Raw genomic sequence first — 21,350 nt, 5'->3', positions numbered from 1 at the left:
TGGGAGTCTAAGCCCGCAGCCTGTGCTTGCCCTGGGTACAGATCTGGGGGGTGCACATCTCCCCTGCCCTCCAGCAGTGCGCGCAGCAGCAGGGAGCCAGCCCTCCCCTTCCCCTGGATGAGCTACTCCCAACCCCGTCCTGCTCCCTGCTGGGGCCCTGCAGCCATGCATTGTAGCCCCGGGCCCCAAGCACCAAGCACTACCCAGCTCCCTCCCTACAGGGATCTCACTCCCCCGCTCCCCTCCCCCTCCACTTACCTGCTTGAACTGTTCTGGAGGCTGCCTGGGGCCACATGCATATAAATACATGCACGTGGTGCCCCGTCTCACCACCTGTCTCACTAGCAGGCAGTGGCCAAACAATGTTATAACGGGACATTGCGCAACTTTAAATGAGTATGTCCCCTAATAGATCAGTGACATAATAATGAAACAATGTTAACCGGGATGACGTTAAGTGAGGAGTACCTGTAATCTACCTTTATACTGACATAGATGTGTAGCTGATGCAGCATAAAGCTGAACACTTGACATCCCACTCACAGCTGAAGAAAGTAAGGACTAACTACATACACTGTGGCTAGGGACAGACACTCAAAAAGGCTGAGCCTGAATTGATTCAATCTTTGCAGGTTAGTCTAACCTGGCTCGGCTAAATCAGTTTGTAACTGTATACACATCCCCGACATGCAGACACATGACTGCAGTGGCTCAGGCTAGAAGCTGGGGGCACTAGAGCAGCCCTTCTGTCCCTTCCGCAGCACTGAGCGGTGGTTGGGGGGGGGGGGAGCACATGGCCAGGCCCTGGCAGGATGCTCTGATTAGGCCAGCAGGGAATTGATAACAGTGTTATCACCCACGAACTCAGTGTTTATCAGCCCATTAAGAAAACAACAGAGAAATATTACCAGCTACCTGCTGATTCTGCCTGGTGATTCTACCTGTTGATTCAGTATGGACTGTAGTCAGCATGTGGTCTGCTAGCTAAGACACAGACATCTCTCCACAAGGCAGAGGGGAGGGAGGAATTCCTGCTTAGCTGGGAGTGGTGAGCAGGTGGTGGAGAGCAGCCTGCAGTCTTTGCCGGAGCTGCAGCCAGGAAGCAGAGGGAAGGGGCCAGCCCTGCTGTGGAGCAGAGAGCCCAGCCCAGCCCAGAAAGCATGCTAGGATGATGATGCCTGGTTTATCTTAAAGAGCAAAGGATCTGGGACAGACATTACATAAACCAATTTGACCCAAATCAGTTAAGCCTGATACTACATTCAACCAGGTTTATCTGAAACCAATTTCAGCCAGTTTCAAACTGGCTTATGTGCACTGAACATCTGTTCTGTTACAGGTTTAAACCAGTTCCTGATCATTTAAACCAGTTTATGTGTAATCTCTGTCCCTAGCCTGTAAATTAAACCAGTGCATGGCTCATGTATCCACAGCTATAGTCAATTTCATTTCAAGTTTGTCATTTGCATAATGCAAACTGGCTCTTCTGCCACCTAGAAGATGCACCTGGACAGCTTCTATTGCAGGAAGCTACTTCTAGAGTGTTGTTTAACTGTCAGCTCCAAAAACAAGAATTATTTTGGCTACTGACACACGTTATTTTTGGAATGCTATGAAGGGCCTTGTTACGTAGTAATTTTGGGTGACTCCTGGAGCTCTTAGGGTGTAGACAGAAGTGCAGCTACCAGTTGTAACTCAGAACGATCTTTGCAAAGCATTCTGAGTTACATTACTTTAGACCAAACAGACGTTCACTGTTGGTTCCAGGGGGGAGGGGAATCTAGCTGCAGGCTGGAAGCCTGCAGCCAGATTCCATTAGCAGGGGCCAGGGCTCTCTGCCAGTGCTCACTGTTTTCAGAAGGGGAGGTGGGGAAAGGCAGCAGAGGGAGCTCATTCTTGGGGCTCCCCACCTGATGGTGAAGGATGGGGTGGGTGAATTGGAGCCCCCCACCTCAGGGGGGCTCCAATATATCTGCCCAACCTTGGGGGGGGCGCTAAAAAACCTTCAGATTGAACTCCCTCCACTCCCTTTCCCCCCTACCTTTCTGAAAACAGTGACAGGCTGGGAGCTCAGGAGACACAAGTTACAAAAGAAGCTATATTATGAAAAGTCTTTACCTCATGCAATTTTCACCCAATGACCCATTTTTGAAGCTGTCTGCACCCATGCAATTGTGTTTGGTCACAGCTATAAACTGCTTTCTGTGGCCAGATAGGGAAAAAATTGTCAGATCTGTTTGCACCCTTAATGTCTGGATTGTCTACACATTAACATCTGAAACTGGTTTTCAGCACTCATTATGCTGCTCAATGGTATGCCAGTCCAGGGCAGGATTATCTATGATCTGTGCTATTCAGCTTGTGTTACATTAAGGTGCAGCCACTCTAGGCTACACCTTAGTGTAAACACCCACCCATCCCCACTCCCCTGCTGAAAGCACAGCGCACTATGGACTACCAGAAAGGGATAACTGTCCCTATGTTAAATTTATTGTGGAAAACCTTTCTGCAACAAAAAAGTTGCTGTATCAAACAGCAAGCCTTCAGCTGCAGACCTGACATTTTGAGGGCCATATCAGTTTCTTCTTCTTTTTTTTTTTAAAGCAGGACAAGAAGCCTGAATACGTGACTGCAGGATTTTGGTCCCACTAAAGCAGAAGATAAGCATGGCAAATATGTGTGTCAGAGTCTTTAGATTGGTGTACAAACAGAAATAAATTATATCATACATTGTATCATTTGACCCTAGTGAATTGAGCCAACATTCTGGAGAATATGCCACATTCATTGCCCCAAATAGGAAAAACAAGCAATGATTATATCCATCTACTTGATGTCAAGTGATGTCTTGAGCTCAGTATCTCTTGGAGTAATTCATATGATCATAGGAAACCAGGGCTGAAAGGGACCCCATGAGGTTACCTAATCCAGCCTCCTGCTCAAGGCAGGGTCATCCCTGACTAAACCAACAGAGACAAGTTTCTGCCTAAATACTGTATAAGTAGCATTCAATAAAAAAGGAAAACTAAAGAAACTGGAGAATATATTTAATCTTTTTTCTAAAAATGTATACATGTGGGTCAGTGTATTATGCACTGAAATACTTATTTACATTTTATAATTATAAAAAAAATCTTAAAACTAAATTTAACATAAATTTTTTTCAACACTGTCCTAAGAAACAATTGTGCCCATGGTGGTTGACTGAAAATCTCTTTTAAACATTAGCCTCTCTCTAGTTATTTGTAGGGAACCAGTAATATTCTGAAAAGGAAAAAGCTATCTAAATAACTGAAATTACTACCAGCTCTAACTCATTTGTTATTAACTCTATGCTTTTTAATATACTTTGCTTTCAATTAAAGCTATCATGGACATCTAGTGAGATTATCTCCAAAGATAATTCCTAGAGAAATATTGTCAGCACATTCTCCACTTACTGGGTAATACACAAGTATATCCAATTGCAACTTTCTGGACTTTAGCATTCAGTATTCTTGAGAATATCCGCAATATGCTTAATATATATTGATCATCCAGTAAGCTTAGTGATAACATACTGTATTGCTGCATCAATCAATTGCTTTTAATTCTATATTTTTCATTTGCAGTTTTGGTGATGAAGAGAAAAATAAATATTTACAAAAAGCAGTGACCTTTAGATAACATTAAAATGTTACATTACCTAAGTGGCATGTTATGATGATAGGTTAATTCTGCCAGTTTCATAAAATCAGCTGCATTTTCCTGGACAGGATCAATAAACAGTACCTAATAGGAGAAAAGACAGTATATATCCACTATTTATTCTTGATAAATACCTTTGGCCCTTTTCTGACTTAGAATCAGAGGCAATATAAAGATTTTAAAACAGGGATGGGCAAAATACGGAACCATGGGATGAATTTGGCCTGCCAACTGATTGGATCCACCCCATGAATGGGCAACCACCAACGGATCACATCCAACCTGTGGCTGTCCCTGCGGTGTCCAGGTGCCTGTCCACTCCCTCTGGGGGCAGCCCAAGCCACACCCACCCAGGGCAGGTTCCCACCGATAGCCCCAGCTCTGGCCAACACCCACAGCTTCCCGGCAGAGCTGTTCCCAGTGTGGCTGCAGCTACCTGGGTACTATTTGCCTCCCCCTGCCTCTAGTGGCTCCTCCTGCTCCTGCTGCACGGCTCCAGGAAGCAGGTAGCATGGGGAAGTGATGGCATCTGTGCTGGGCACCACATGTTAGCCAGGTGGGGCTCCAAGTCCAGCTCCCAGCCACCTTCCACCCAATCCATCTGCCTGGCACACTGAACAGCCACCCACAGCTGGTTTCCAGGATCTAGTGCACAAGCAATACCCCCACATACACACGCACATCCCCCTCCCACAGACACACAATATACAAGAGTAAGACTTTATTTTGAGCTATTAGGCAATTGCCACTATATATACTTCTCAAAAACACACAAACCAGGATAAAAATTATTTTTTAAAATACATTTAAAATATTGTAGATGTTATTGTAGTTGTTTGATTTTTATTATATGATTTTTTATCTATAATTTGTTAAAATGATATCAGCTGAAAGATTTTTGCAGCCCTCGACAGCTCATCAAAACTCATTAAGAGGTCCACCAGCCGAAATAATTGCTCACCCCTGTTTTAGTAGGAACTGTGCAATACTACATACAATATACAGTACACAGTTCTCTGTTGTTGTCTGGAAATTCATTAACAATATGCACTGAAACAATTTCAGAGTTTATGTAATATTACTAAAAACAGAAAAACAGGGATAATTACCAAGCAAATATTACATTATCAGCAGGGATCCTGGTTTTCTCTGATAAAAAAACCAAACAAACAATTTTCATATTTAAAGAAGTAACCCCAAATACACATTTTTCCGTGATTAAAATGAAACACTACCAATAGATAGATATATAGTGGTGTTTCATTTTGATCATGGAAAAATGTGGACTTGGGGTTAATTTTTAAGCTGAAAATTGGAGATTTTTTTTTTATCAGAGAAAACCACGATCCTCGATTATCAGCAAGGATCCTTGTTTTCCCTGATAAAAAATTGAAAATTCTCTGAAACCCCCCCCACAATTCATGATTAAAATAAAAGGCCCCCCACAGCCCTGCAGGTGCCCCTCACTCCTCCCCACAGCCTTCTGGCCCTGCTGGTGCCCCTTGCTCCCCACCCACAGTCCTTGTCTCCTCCGGTCCTGCTGGAAGGGGCCCCCAGCTGCCAGGGCTACAGGGCCAGGGACCCGGGTTCACAGCCTCCTGCCCCTGGCAGGAGGCCATGGCTGCTGCAGAGGAACAGAGCATGGAGCCCGGCTCTCCCCACCCTTGCTGCCTGCTGCGGGCTCAGGCGGGGGGGGAGGGGCAGCGGCTCCCCACTACTATGCACACTCTGAGGGGGGAGGGGGGACTCATGCCCCCCAAATCTGTGTGCAGGGCGGGCATGGGGGCAGGCTACCTGCTGCGGGCTTGGGCTCCTGCCCTGTTGCCCTCTCCTGGGGCCTCTGCAGCCCAGCATATGCAACCTGGCATGGCAGGGAACAGCAAAGCCACACAGGGATCTCCTGATTCTGAGGACCAGCATCTAATGTAGTGGTGGTGGTAGTCCCAGTGCCAATACCCTAATGGTTAAAACACTCACCCTGCAGTCTGAAAGCATACAAATGCACATCTCCCACTTTCCCAAGCACCCAGCTACAAAACAGGCTGGTTAGGGGCATCCTTTAGCTATCCTGCAGCTGAGCCACTAGCACCCCAAGAGTGCAAGATTCATGGAATCAGAAGATAACAAAGAAAATGGAGCCTGACTTTTCAACATTGTTAGGTACTACTGTGGCGAGGAGGAGTCCTAAATTTTGGTTCCTGCTGCTGGGGGTATTTCAGATTTTTTAATAAGTGGCTTTAAAATCAATATAGAGTCCTGGGAGAACAGAACAGAAACTAGGTCTTACGCATCCCAAAGGAGTGCTGTAACCACTACGTTGCCAACGCATGCTCCCTCTTGTGTCCTCTTTCTGCTCAGAATGCTCAAGTTGCAAATACTCAAAACCTAAGAAATGTTACACTGATGCTGCCAATTGTAATAGGCCCATCCCTTCTTTTGGTGCATATGTAATATCACGGTCCCTAACATGTGCTCAAATAGTATTTTTTCCACAGGCTTCTGGCCTCATTTACTACATTCTGGGAATGAGTTAGGGATGTGTAGTAAAGGAAACTATTGTATGTGGGAGCCTGCCTCTGGGACTTTTTGCCAAAGATGAAAGGTGTGTGGTGACTGATGCAGGGGGTGCAGGAAAAAAACGAACATTTTTATGGTTTAGGCCAGGGATTAGTGAGATACAGCCTGCAGGCTGCCTTTGCCTGTGTCTGCACCAGGGTGAGGCAGTGAGGAGCTATGCTGGGGCTAGGCAGTTTCTGCCTGCACCCACGCCGCTGCCATTTCTTCACATCCTCACAGCTCCAGTTTAATACAGAATGGGCGGTTTCAGCAGCATGTCAGTGGTGGGAGGCTTTGTCTGTACCCCTGCTGGGACCTGGGAGTTGTGCTTGCACTGCTGCCTCTTCTGCCAGCCCCTCCTCTTCCAGGCTGCAAAGTAGGTGCAGCTTCCAATGTATAGGGAGCTGTTCTGGGACAGGTCTTTGCAAACCAAGTTTGCATCCCTGTCACTTCTTTCCCCTCCCCTCAGCTGTGGCTCTTTTCTCCTACTACTTGGGTGCACCTACACGTGTGCTTTAATGCCTATTTTACTGTGCATTAAAGCGTCACATAAAAAAACTGTGCAATTATGCTAAACTGCGGTAAAATAGGCTACTGTGCATTAACTGTCACTTAAAAACTATGAGCATTTGGTACTGTGCATTAAGGCAGCCTAACATGCATTTGTTTAGTACTGTACCTCACATCAGCAGTACTACATTTAATACACATTAGGAAAAGTGCCTTAATGTACATGTAGATGTGCCCTTTATGTCACAAACACAAAACAGTAAGACTACCAGTTACAGAGAAAATACACTTTACAGTAACAGCTCCACTGGGGAGCTGTGCTGAGGCCAGGCAGCTTCGATTAATTGATTCAGATCAATGCCCCTGATTTGATTCAGCCAAATCGGAATCAAGTAAGGCCTGCTTTGCACACCCCTACTTAGCATGTATAATTCCTTACCAGATGCTTTGGTATCACTTATCAAATTCACCTATCTGAACAGCTGTTCAATGAGTACTTTTCAAAGGGGTTTGGCTAACTAAGGATGTACCATATTTATAATCTATACGGTTTTAACCAACAAATCAACAAACTAGTATAAATTGTGTACGTCTTTCCTAGCCAGTAATACAAACACCTAATAAAATAAGTATCTAAAAACTTACCAAATTATACAAATTCCGCCTAATCTGCTTTATAACTTCTGGAAATGTTGGTTTAAGCAGTTCCTGGAAACTTGTGGGCCATGTGCTGTAGATATGATCTTTTTCTATGTTATTGACCCACTTAAAAAAACAAATAAAAAACCGAGGTCAGCGATTTATAAAGGCCACAAATGTATAACTACATCAAACATGTATACCCCAAACTACTGTCAATCACACATTTTCCCACAAAATGCAATAAGGAGGAAAGGAACAGGGGAAACCAGCATCTTTCTAAGTAAAAGAGTATAGAAAATGAACTCCAAAATATAAAACTATATATTGTCTGCAATGACAATTTGTTGTTGTATCAAACGATTTTAAGAAGAACAACTGTAAGGCCCAATCTACACTTAAGTTTTGCCAGAAAATCTTTGGTAGCATAAATGTTTCTCCTGGCAGAAAAGTGTTCCTACTAGTTCAACAATAACTTACGCTGGCTAAAGCGTTTTTATGCTGTTGTAATAGCATCCAGACCAGGACTTTGTCTGGTATGCAAATATCACAAAAATGATACACCTAACTGAGAGTATTAAATCAGCAAACATTTCTAGACATCTCATCTAAAAATAAAGAGCACTTATACACAAAAATTTTTGTGCCTGGACACACCAGAGATCTGGCATGTAGGAGCAGACTCGATTAATCGGAACAGGCAATGATTAATCGAGTCTGCTCCACACGTGAGCTGACACACATGGTGCTGAATCACTTGCAGTTGTATAAGCAAAATGTGCATCAGCATGGAGAAAATGGCAGCAGTGTGCTTTTGAACTAAAACATCTTCTATGTGTTCTGGTTCAAAAGAGGACCAACACCATTTTCTGCATGCTGATGTGCATTTCACCGCTTATACAATTGCAAGCGTTACAGCACTGGGTGCTTTCTGGTGCTACGGCACTTGCATGTGTAAAAATGCCCAAAGAGAAGTTGTTCCCAAAGTACAAAGTTTTTTCTTTATTGTCAACTAGGTCCAATTTTAAACAAGTCACTGACTTCAACTAACTAATTACAGGTCAGTTGCATCTTACACGAGGGTTAGGTGCTGTTGTCAGCGCGTAAGGCGAAAATCGTGTAGGGCGAAAATCGGTGACTATATGCGGGGTGGGGGGGCGGGGCTTGAGTTTGCACGCAGCGCTGTGCTTAGAGCTGTGCGGCTGGCGGCAGCGGCGCAGCGTGGAGTGGTGGTGGGGATAGCCCTGTGCTGTCCGGCCACCACCATGCTGCCGCTGGCACTGCCACCCGGCGGCTGTCCACACAGCTCCGGGCATGGCTCCATGGCGACTGCGGGAGGTTTTGGAGGCAGTGGCCATAACCGCCATAATGGGCCTCCAGGTAAGCGGCAGCGCCGTGTGCAAACTCAAGCCCTGCCCCCCCACCCCGCGCTGAATTCGCGCAAGTTAACTGCACGTATGATGCGACTGACCTGTATTCATGCTTTTCTGTTTTTCTCAATAAAGGCAATGATGAGCACACCACAGAAATACTGACACTTTTAAAAAGTTATAGATTGTTACTACCCAAAATAAAATATGATAGTGCATAATTATTACATATTTTAAAACAGTGGTGTGTCATATTTACCTACATTTCTGAAAACAATGTTAATTTATTTTTCTTTAAATAAATAAAATCCTTAGAGGTTTTGAGGCAGAAGGTACAGCAGGGTGGCACCTCACAGACTAACTAGTTCAGAGAGGTAATATCTTTCATGGGTAGCAATCTACTTCATCAGATGCTAAGAATGGTTTGGTAGAAAGAACATTTTTTATAAAAATGAAAGATACATGGGTAACCACCATTGCAGGTTTGTGAGGTCTAAATTGAAGTTAATATGAACATGAAAATGGACTCTTAGTTAAGACTATTTTTACAAAAATAGAGGTACACTACCATTAGAAGAAACAGTTATAATTCTGTGTTGCAATATGACTAAAATCAGTTTCAAAGTGTAGAAATTCCTCTCACAGCACAAAGGCCACATAAAGCAAATAAAACAAATACTCTCTCACCCATGGGAGCATATAATATATATCACAATATACGGGTAATTACATTTTGGTCATCAGTTTTTATATACTTTTCAATAAGGAGGCAATTTGGCATCCGATGAGGTTTTTATTTTTCAATCTTTTCTTCAATTAAAAGGACATATATCATTTGTTATAATAGATTGTTATTTAATTGTTTTCCATAGATGTCTGTGCATAATTAATAAAGGAATGAAATATGGTGCCTTCAGATGAAAATATTAATATTTTCTAGTTGTATACAAGCTATATGAAAAATTGTATCTAGTACTATGATAGAATTTTAAAAATGAAGGAATATGGTTAGTGGTTAAAAAAAGAGGACTGGAAACTTAAGATGGGTCTCTGTCACTGAATTATTGGGGACCTATGGGCAAAATACTTTTTTCCATGCCTCAGTTTCCCATCAGTGAGTGAAATGTTAGAGACTAGGAGCAAAAAGTTATTTAGGCATAATATTTTAAACTAACCTCCCATCAAAATCAATGGGAAATCAATGGATATTTACATTCCTAATTCAACCTCAGCTACTTCCTAAATGTACTGTATGGCTAAATTACTATTTGGTTTAAGGCTCAGTTTCTTAAATAAAACACTGGTTAAATGTAAATGTCATCATCAACAAATATCAAAGTGGATATTTAACAAGTCCTGTTTTCTTTTAAACATCTTTTGAAGTCAAAGCTTTTAATGAGGCATAGGGTAAAGGATATTATTTATAAAATATCAATATTGTGATAGGTATATAGCTACCCCTGAGGAGTATTTTACATTTCTTATTGACATTTAATGTTTTTACTAGTCTTTAAACTCAAAAACTGACAAAACAGGAAGTATGTAAAAGACACATGTATCACCAAAATATAGACTGGCAAACTCTATCACATCATCAAATATATATTTTTTAATACTAAGCCATTAATTGTTTACTCACTGTTATTGAAGAATGACGAATATCTAATGCATAACTGTCATTTGCAGGATGGATATCTAAATTCCTAAGTTTGCTAAGAGCCTCCTCTTTGATTCCAAGTTCATGAAGACCATGCATAACTTTTCCCTCCATTTTAAGAGTTTCTAAAATACTTATTATTAAAACAGAATGCACAGGTTTGCACATAAGCATTTATGATGACATAAAGGAAAATAAAAAATCTGAAGTAGCAAAGGATATTTTCAATGATAAAAATATTGCAAAAGACATTCTTTCCCCTGCAATGAACTAATTTATTTTTAATGTAGTTTCATCCTTTTATCCTTTTTAAACACCTTTCCAAATAGCATTAAGGATATAACTTTAACTACATTTCCACATTCTTTTAGAGAACAGGAATAAGTCTAGTTGTCTGTTCAAGAAAATATATGGAAAAATCATAGCTTTATTATGGAAAAACATGCAAACATCACAATTTTAATTTTAAAATGGAGTGCAACATATATTTTTTTTCCAGTTACTGTAAATATTTTTTACTTTAGAAAAGCTATAAATACATATTAAATTCATTCATGTAGAAAAATCCATAAATCACATTAAATAGTGATAATTAAAAATAAATAATACAACGGCTGCTTTGAAAAAAATAGATTATATACTAATTCATAGGATTTTCAAGATCTTGTGTTATTTCTAAGTACATCTTTATATAAACAAAAAAGAAATATTCTGTAGAAGCAGTCTGTGAGATTTAAAATGACACCATTGGATGACAGGATGATTGGTTACATTTAGAAACATTTAGAAAATCATTTTTGCAACCATGAAGACTGGAAATTTCATTTTCAGTAACAAAGCAGAAGCAACTCCATAGAGGATGAGTGAATAATCACTTAAAAAATCCCAAATTTCTTTAGAATTCTGTGATGAACTAGGGCAGCTTAACAAACAACCAGCCTTAACAACAGTATGTCTAACAATATGAAGATGATTTGAAAGAATCTTATGATGAAAAAAGCTTATTAGTTACCATATTTATTTGCCTACCATATGTATCTTTCCCCCCAAAAATTAGCTTTCGAAAACTGAGGTGTCTTAAGTTGGGAAGCTGATTTTCTGCCAAGAACAGAAGTATGGAGATGCTGTAAGGTAGCTGTTCTTTCTTTTCTTTCTCTTCCCTCCATATGGAGGGAAGGGCAGAGTCCAGCAGGTCAGATCCAGGAGGTGCAGTAGTACAGTCACATCCAACTTTGATCCCTGCTTCGAAGTTTAAAAACAACCGTCTAGCAGCAGCTGTGGCACTATTTAGGCACAGCTGAAGAAAACAATTGACTTAATAACTCAAGCCATTCAACAGGTCTTTTTTTTAATGGTCTTTATGTTCCACTAACTAAGCTGGGGCCTGGGGGGGGGGGGCGGGGGGGGAGGGGAGCTTGTCCCGCAGAGTCCTGGAGCCGGCGGAGCCTCACTCGGGGCAGGCAGTGGCTCCTCCCTCCCTGAGGTGAGGCAAGGCAGAGATGAGGGCTGGGGCAGGGGGCTGGCGCGGGCTCCGCCGGCTTTGGGAAGTGCTCCACTCCCTGGCCCTGATGCGGGGGAGTGGAGCACTTCCCCAGAGGCGGTGGAGCCCGCATCAGGCTCCCGCCCCAGCCTCTCCTGGTGCACAGCCTTGAAAAGGCTGTGCGCAGCCACACTTTTAGTTGTGCGTGGCCACACACGCGCACACCTTAGAGGGAATCTTGGTTAAAACTGTAGGTTTTATCTGAGCAGGAAAGGAAGGGTGAGTAAGTTGAAGATCAGGCTCTGTTCCTGCTCTATGCAGCCACAACTCTGGAAAAATGTTTTTTTCCTTCATTCTGTTTTCCCAAAACTAATGTGTGTACTATTTGGTGCATGTGGTATGAGAGAAAATACAGTACTAAGACAATATAGAATTCATTATTCGTGCTTTTAAATATTATTGAAAACTAATGTGATTCAAACTGTAATTCTTAGCAGACTGCCTTGATTTTCACATGCACTAATTAAAAAAATTACCAAGCATGTACATGTTTTCTCACATACCTTACAACTGCTCCCCACAAATAACACACACAAGTTGTTTTGGGAAGGCAGAATGAAGAAAACAAGATTTTGCCAGTCATGGCTGAATTCAGACCACACAAGCAGGGACAAAGTCTACTTTTCATCACTCATTCTCTCCTTGCAAGCTCTATAGCTCAAACTAACTGTCAAAGCCTCTAGTAGTGAATTGGCAGCAGCATCCTTCTGATGCCCAGACAAAAGCTGTGACTAATTCAGCAGCAGTTGTGACAAGGTTAAAGCTTAAGCTACAGAGCTTTCAAGGAGAGAGTGAGTGACAACAGATTCCACCATCCTGCATGCAGCTGAAGCCCAGCACACCACCAACTCTGGCATCCATTACAGCATTTCTATACCTTCATGCCAGCGCAGAAGTCAGTTAAAATCATCCTCAGTTAAAAATCAGCCCCCAGTGTGGAATGCCTAATTTTTGGGAAAAGGGTGTGAATGGTATGCAGGTACATACAGTAATTTCATTTTTCAGAAAACAACATTTTTGCCACCTCTTTTCCATATGCATACAATATTTCTTACACTCTATAATTTCATTTCACATGGTAAGTTGTCCTTATTATAAAAAACATTTTCCAAAGGAAAATGATATTATATATAATCAGAGAATATTTGCATAACAAAGGCAAACCAAAAGTACACCAGCATTTTAAATCTTTACTGGACTTATCATTTAAATTTGTGTTCCACTGTGAGCAAAAGTTAACTCATTATGCAAAAATCTGGAAACTAAAGAATAAATTCAGTAATTAAGTTCTTACCTAAATGGATCATGAAAATCCAGGTCAATATGAAGACCGTTTAGAAGTAAACATGCTTCTCCAGGCTGAATACCAAGTGTTTCATAGAAATGCTTGAAACACAAAGGGAAAAACTGCTAGTTTACTTAGGTACAAGTCAACAGCAGTGTGACCATCATAGAGGACATTCCGGTTTTCTGCTCCTCTGTCCTTTATTGATATGAAATCTGATGCCTTTATGTCACCGGTTTCATATCAATAGAGGGCAGACGACTACCAGACTGTCCTCTATGATGGCCACCCTAGTCAACAGTAAACAATCAATCACATATTTAGAACTTGAAATAAATCCTACCGTAACAACTGCAAATATTGTGGAACACATAGCAATCTAACCTGTTGACCCATATTACTTTTTTCTTTCTGAAAAATCTGGCAGGAAAATTACAGGCAATGTTCTTTTATAATCAGGATTTAATATATTAGTAATGCCTAATATAAACTAAAAGCTATAGAAATCAGGCAAATTCAAGACAAAGACATATTCTTAATATTTGCCAGTAGAAAATTCATAATACTCAGCAAATGCAGAAAAGTACCACTCAGACGTTGAAAAAACTATCCATCCATGCAAGTTTCATCCAACAATAGCTACACCAAAAAAATTCTATATTGTGCTATATACTAATGAATTGCTAGCAAAGAAAAAAGTATAAATACTGAAGACATATTCCTAAGACAACTGTCATTATTTCATTAAATGCAACATCTAAGAGACATTGTTAAATATAAAATTCTACTTCTGTATAAAGATATTTCCTTTAAATATTATACTGTAGATAACAAATGAAACTGTCAAAATTGTAAGAAAGTTAAATGAAAAATATTTTTCCTGTATATTTTCCATGTGTTTCCTTTGAGCATTTAATAGCACCTACTAAACTGTCTTCTGCTGATGGCCTATGGTACTTCCTGTTTCACAAACCATAGATGACTATGCAATTGTATTATTTGGAGGACGCACGTATGTATACTCTCCTGTAAATTATTCAAGAGCTTCTCTGAATTTGCACTGGTGTGGATTTATTTTTCAGCAGTGAACAGAGACAGGTATGCAGAAGAGCTACAAGATAGTTAACCTCCAAATCAATGCATGGGATAAGGCAGTATTGATTGTGTGAAAGGGCAGCAAGGAGAACCCTACCTATCACTTTCAGACCTCTACACAGAACTTAGAAGAGATTTCTTCCTATCACTGGAGGCATACAACTCACCTACAAGGCTTTCTATATGATGCTGGAAGAAGCTTGGTCAGAAAGAAGAATCATATCCCACAGTCTACTTTGAGGGGAGAGGAACCAGAGATCAACTAGAAGGCATAACAGCAACTGAGTGAGACAATTAGAGTAGAAAAAAGCAGACAGATACCAGAAGAATGAGAAATAAGAAAAGGTATACCCTAAAAACCATTCTGCCAGACCACTGAAGCAGTAGAAAAAGCTAAGGGGACTACGTCTTATTCCTTAGTCTCCTTACAGTTGTTGGAAACCTTGCATTGATGGGAAATATAACAGGATTCTCTCTCTCAGTTCACAATCTACACCTAAGAAATGCCAGAACTAGATCCTGCATGAGGGATGTAGGATGCAGTATTATGTCCTAGATCAGGAATGTCAAACTCATTTGTCCCCAACAAGCTACATCTTGATTATGGGGCTTTTAACAGGCCAAATCTGAACTCCAGGGCTTCCTGTGGGCTAGAATCAGACAACAAGCAATAACAACATCATTAAGCCCTGGGGCTGCCAGAGCCTTTGTATGGGCAAGGCTCTGGAATGTTAACAGGGTGTTAACACAACTGCCATTCACCTTTTACCTTGCTGCTGATTTTAGTTATCAACAGCAACATTAATGTTACCATTTAACTGTTCTGATGTTTACACTTCCTTGAGCTACCTGACTGGAGGAAGTTCAATTCTGTTTTTGACTACTGTATTGCTGCTTGTTGCAAAAATCACCAAGGACCTCCAAAGAAGAGGGATTTTTATGTGCCCACACATTTATCCCTTTGCTTAGATGAAGAAATAGGATAGCCTTATTTGTAAGATATTCAGGACTCGTAGTAGAGACGATATCTTTTATTAGACCAAAAAGATTTTAGCAAAATCTTGTTTATTTGTTTATTTGTAAGGCTACACTTTTTTTCAGTGATGTAACTAGCTACCACTTCCTTCATGGAAATTTTTCTAGTAGCCACCTGCAACATAAACCTTTGAGGCCTACACATCTAAGAAATAAGAATATGCAACAATATCAAAGAGGTTAAAACTTCATTATACACTGCTAAAAGATATCTTCTGAATGTTCTCAAAATAGGCATTCAATTAGTTTTCCCATTTATCTTATCTCACTAGGGGAAACACCTTGCTGGACTTGGTGTTAGCTACAGGGGATGACCTGGTGGGGAATCTGCAGGTACAAGGTAACCTAGGGGATAGTAACCATCGTTGATTGAATTCACAATCCAGCGAAGAGTGGGTAAACTAACCAGCGGGGCTGAAGTGCTAGACTTCAGAAAGGCTAACTTCAGTGTGCTCAGGAGATTAGTTAGTGAGGCATTTAAGCTCAAGAGCTTTGGTGAAATGGGGGTCCAGGTAATGGGGGTCATTCCTCAAGGAAGTGATCCTACGGGTGCAGAAGGAGACAATCCCATTGCGCATAAAATAGGGCAAAGAGCCCTTTTGGCTGAACAGGGAAATCCAGGAAAGCCTAAGGGCAAAGAAAGGCTGTGGAAACAGGGGGTAGCTACCAAGGAGGAGTATACCTCCCTGGCTCACACTTGCAGGAAGTCAGTTAGGAAGGCCAAAGCAGGATTAGAACTTAGGCTGGCAACAAAAATTACGGACAACAAAACGTCCTTCTTCAGGTATATAGGGAGCAAAAGGAAGGTGCAGGGTAGCATAGGACCCCTACAGGACAAACTAGGGCAATTGGTGACAGAGAGGGGGGACAAAGCAGAGCTCTTCAATGAATTCTTTGCATCTGTATTCCTAGATACAGACCAAGACAAATCTCCCAATTGGATCATAGAGAGACACCAGAGGGACACCAGCCCACCAACTGTTAGCGCATAATTAGTGAAGGGGCACTTGGAGAGGCTGGATGTGTTCAAATTAGCGGGCATGGATGAACTTCATCCAAGGGTGCTGAACAAACTGGCCAATGTCATAACAGAGTCGCTGGCACAGCTGTTCGAGCACTCGTAGTGCTCTTGTGAGGTCCCAGAGGACTGGAAAAGGGCCAGTGTAGTCCCTGTTTTCAAGAAGGGGAGGAGGGAGGAACCAGGAAACTATAGGCCAGTTAGTCTCACCTCTATCCTTGGGAAAACTCTGGAAAAAATCATTAAGTATCACATTTGTGGGAGCCCAGCAGGGGAAACAATGCTGAAAGGAAATCAGCATGGATTCATTGCAGGTCGATCCTGCCTGACTAACCTTGTTTCTTTTTATGACCAGGTCACAAAATGCTTAGATGCAGGAGCCAAGGTAGATGTCATCTACCTAGACTTTAAGAATGCCTTTGATACAGTATCTCATTCTGTTCTTGTAAATAAACTGACAGGCTGTGATGTAGATGATTACATGGTCAAGTGGGTGGCAAATTGGCTTAGGGATTCACACCCAGAGAGTGGTGGTGGATGGGTCGATACCAACCTGGAAAGATGTGGGCTGTGGAGTCCCGCAAAGCTTGGTTCTTGGACCAGTGCTATTCAATGTCTTCGTCAGTGATTTGGACAAGGGCGTAGAGAGCACCCTGTCCAAGTTCGCAGATGATACCAAATTATGGGGCAAAGTTAGCACAGCAGAGGGTAGGGAACGGATCCAGGAGAATCTGGACAGGTTAGAAAAATGGGCAGAATGAAATAGGATGCAGTTCAACAAAGACAATTGCAAAGTGCCTCACCTGAGCAAAAAGAACCACCAGCACACTTATAGGCTGGGGATGATCTTCTCAGCAACACAGCAGCGGAAAGGGATCTTGGAGTCATAGTTGACTCCAAGATGAACATGAGTTGTCAATGTGACAAGGCTAACCATACTTTATCATGCATTAGCAGATGCATGATGAACAGGTCCAGGGGGGGTGATGCTTCCCCTCTATGTGGCACTGGTCAGGCCGCAGTTGGAGTACTGCGTCCAGTTTTGGGCACCGCACTTCAAGAGGGATGCGGAGCATCCTGAGAGGGTTCAGAGGAGGGCCACTTGTATGGTCAGAAGCCTGCAGGCAAGGCCCCACAAGGAGATACTGTGGGACCTAGACCTCTTCAGCCTTCACAAGAGAAGGCCGAGAAATGATCTTGTGACTGCCTATAAATTCAGCAGGCGAGGGCAGCAGGGAATAGGAGATGCTCTATTTACTACGGCACTCCCTGGAGTAACTAGGAACAATGGCCACAAAATGATGGAGAGCAGATTTAGGTTGGACATTAGAAAGAACTTCTTCACATTAAGGGTTGCCAGAATCTGGAATGGGCTTCCAAGGGAGGTGGTGCTCTCCCCTACCTTTGGGGTCTTCAAGAGGAGACTGGACAAGCACCAAGCTGGGGTCGTCTGACCCCACCGCTGTTTCCTGCTCAGGGCAGGGGGTCGGACTCAATGACCTACTGAGGTCCCTTCCAACCCTAACATCTATGAATTATTTTAAAGCACTACAAAACCACAGCAGCACTCCTAGTTGAATGGAATAAGCATGCACCTTCCTATTTTAACCTTATTCCAAATGCCAGGTAGAAAGTGACTAATTTTTTCAACTACAAGAACTTAAGTTCATTCATGTGTGAAAATCGTAAGTATTGCTGTAAGTGGAAAGGTGAAACAACCTCCAGTAAAAAAATTAGAGGAAGATAGATAGTACTCAAATTTTCCTGAACCTCTTTGTACAGAAAGAACCTTCATTTGCACAGAAAGAACCTTCATTTTCTATTCTCAGGAGTTATCAGCCAGGACATCTATATAAGAATGGAGAGGTGGACAAGAATTTGCTTTGATCACGTTAACAAACAAATTGTCCTTTCAGCAAGAGAGGGAAGAAGATCTCTACCTCTCCAGAAATACTTTTTTCCTCAGAAGACTGATTCCCACGTTCTGGAAGTTAGAGGCCAAAACTGCAAAATCTTGTGTTGCACAAAAATGCAGAAATGAGGGATAGGGACCATTCCACAGGACAAAAGAATGAAGAGCCACATGCTAACAGTGCCTCTCAAACTAAAGGGGTGCAAAGAAAAGACTCAGAGTCTATAACCAGTGACAACCAAACAAATTTCTCAGGCACTTAACTCTGAATGGATGTCTCTAATGAAGTACTGCGTACTGATGAAACCAAAGTTTTAGCTGACAGGGCTTAATTAGCAATAGAGAAGCAGCAAATAAATCTTAAATGGTAACCAAATCTAAGTCCACACAATACTAGATAAAAGACCTGACACAGGACTTGTTGTAGCCCTCAAGCACAGAGAATTCCATATTTGCACCATGCCTGTGGCCACTGTGCAATCTCTGATATTACTGGAATTGAAGGACTCTAATGAGCTGGCAACAATTGGTAAGAGTATACATATTCGTGTATCAGTAAAGTTGGGCAGCAGCCTGCACAATTATCACAGAGCTCTTCAAGAGAAAACCAAGCAAATGGAGCAGGACTGTGGTACTGAATGTTGCTGATATTCTTGTCAATAGTGGATTCCTTATGGTTATTGAAAGCATAGTTCTGAATCCTACAGGCTTGGGGACACAATTAGGTGCTAATTGTACTAATATTGCTAACTGTGAAGGAAGAGACTGCAACTGGCTGATCCAAAGTATGCAGAGTTTAACACTAAGGGCCTTATTACATCCGAGGCTGTGAGCCACGCAAATGTTGATTGGTGTTCATGGTAGCTTGGACTCTGGAGTAGTTTAGAAACCTTCTCTGACTGTCCCCCACCATCACCGCTGTGACTTTCCAACCGAGGCCTGGTGAGCAGTGGCATGAATAGGAGCTGTAGCTGTGAGTTGCTACTATGGCTAGGTACAGACATCCAAGAAGTCTGAGTCAGAATAAATCTAAGACATATGGTTTTCTGTAAGCAGCTTAATTTAGATCAATAATGAACAGAACACATGTTCATCTTTGGTGGCAGAGGCAAGGGGATGCAAATCTTAAACCAGGTTCCACCATTTTTAAACCAGTTTGTGTGTGCTGAAATTCTGTTCTGTTATGCGTATAGACTGGGTTTCGATCACTTATACCAGAAAAAGTGTAATGTGTGTACCTGGTCTAGGTGGCAGGTATGCCAGAACAGGTTTCTATCCCTGCTCTATGGGCAAGGGGCATGAGAGATTCTGAGATACTGGAGGACTTCAACTCAGGCAGCACATCCTGGGGAGTGGCCACACCGTAATTTAACAGGATCTGGGCAGTGCGGATCAGAGATAATCCTGCTCTGGAGTGGTGTAACTTTGAGGCACATAATAGGTGTTTAAAACCACTTGAAGGTGTTAACATGTGGACAATCCAGGGGTTAAGAGCTCCAGGAGCTGCCGAAAATGACCATGCCACGAGGCCTTAAATAATACAATAAACACAAAAACAAAGATACAGATAACAGCCCCTAGGTAAGGAAACTGTGTCTCAAAGGTTTCCAAATCCTCAGATGTTGTGGAAGAAAGAACTGGATGGGACAGGAGGTGATGTTCATTATATAATTTTCACAATACATACGTAGTTCTGCAAGGGGGTATTAATTTGGCCCCAATATTCACTACTTTCCAAAGCATTCCTACTCTGTTGCACATTCTTTCAACATCCAAAACTGAGGTTGATACTGACAATAATGTAGGCATTGCTACTTAAACAGTTAGCAAATTATTGCACTGAGAGTCATGAGCTGTGTTTAACTTTTTTTGTCTTATTCACCTACAGCAATCCTTACTAGACTCTTTTTACTGCTGAATGTAATTTTGACTACATCTAATCATCATATGCCTTTCAACCTTTAATACTTTTTAGTCATTTCCTTCCATTACATTTTCAACTTCCATTATCTTAGAAGGAAATCATTCAGTTATGCACAGCATGAGATCATATCTTTCCTGCTGCTAGATGGATGTATTGTAGCTCAAGAACTCGCATGGCAATTTATAATGCTGTAACAGCGAAGTTTAGAGAAGTGGCCCAACTTTTATTCACACAGAAAAGTTTGGATTTTTAATAACGATTTTAATAATGATAACAAATTTATTGTTCCTTTTTATTCCAGATATAATTGTGTTACTAGAGGACCTGTTTTTATTTTCTGTTTTTCCATAACTAAAACTATATAAAGAGCTGGAAAACCTTGTCTCACATAAAAGGAACAAGAGGGACTTTGCTGCCTACCACCATATGAAACACAGGGGCAATCTGATCTAGATACAAGACAGTTTACTAGAGGTGCACCGATAGAGATTTTTTAGGCCAACATCGATCACCAATTTTTAAGCCATATTGGCCAATACCAATCTGATTGCCAATATGTGGCCCGGCAGCATGGAGAGCAGTGTCTGGCTGGTAAGTCTGTTGTGAAGGAAGGGATAAGTGGGGAGGGAAGGGGCATAGGGGAGCAGATCGAGGCCCCCAAGGTGAGGAAGGGAGTGGCCCTGGGGCAGATGCTTCCCAGTTGGGATGGGGTGGGGTGCAGGATAGAGGTACAGCTCATCCAGGGGACCTGGGGGTCAAGCGGCTCCCACTGCTGTATGCACCATGAGAAGGCATAGGTGGCATATGTCCCCCTCCCCCCAGATCTTTACACAGGGTGAGGGCAGGCTGCTGCTGCAGGCTGGGGTTGGGGGTAGTGCTGGGTTCTTCCTGGCAGGGGGACTGGGCTAGGCTGCACTCAAGGCGAGTGGCAGCGGCACTGGGAGAGGGGCTATGGCAAATTTTGGGATGGCTGTAGCCCCTTCCGTAACCTGTCTAACAGCGCTGCTACTGCCTGCCCAGAGCACAGCACAGCCCGGCTCCCCCACACCGGGAAGAGCCCAGTGCGTGCCCCTGCCCCAGCACTAGCCCCACTACCTCACTGCAGGGGCCTTGGTCTGCCCC

At 42.3% G+C, this 21,350-nt stretch overlaps 1 protein-coding gene across 5 annotated transcripts in view; it reads right to left on the bottom strand.

Annotated features, from left to right (window-relative positions):
* The window catches only part of UGGT2 (UDP-glucose glycoprotein glucosyltransferase 2), a 226,081-nt gene that overhangs the window by 136,639 nt on the left and 68,092 nt on the right, over positions 1 to 21,350 (bottom strand). For all 5 annotated transcript variants that reach the window (XR_002090063.2, XM_019486946.2, XM_019486945.2 and 2 more), the window contains 4 exons: positions 13,254 to 13,345; positions 10,402 to 10,552; positions 7,399 to 7,518; positions 3,686 to 3,771 (listed from right to left, as the gene is read on the bottom strand). Coding sequence is in view for 4 of the 5 variants with exons in the window: in XM_019486946.2 (XP_019342491.1) it covers positions 3,686 to 3,771; positions 7,399 to 7,518; positions 10,402 to 10,552; positions 13,254 to 13,345 (449 nt within the window). In the remaining variant the exon portion in view is untranslated. The remainder of the gene's footprint in view (positions 1 to 3,685; positions 3,772 to 7,398; positions 7,519 to 10,401; positions 10,553 to 13,253; positions 13,346 to 21,350) is intronic.

Source organism: Alligator mississippiensis, chromosome 1, assembly GCF_030867095.1.
Source record: "Alligator mississippiensis isolate rAllMis1 chromosome 1, rAllMis1, whole genome shotgun sequence".
NCBI lineage: Eukaryota > Metazoa > Chordata > Crocodylia > Alligatoridae > Alligator > Alligator mississippiensis.
The sequence above is the reverse complement of the archived record's forward strand: the minus strand, read 5'-3'. Positions and strand labels throughout refer to the sequence as shown.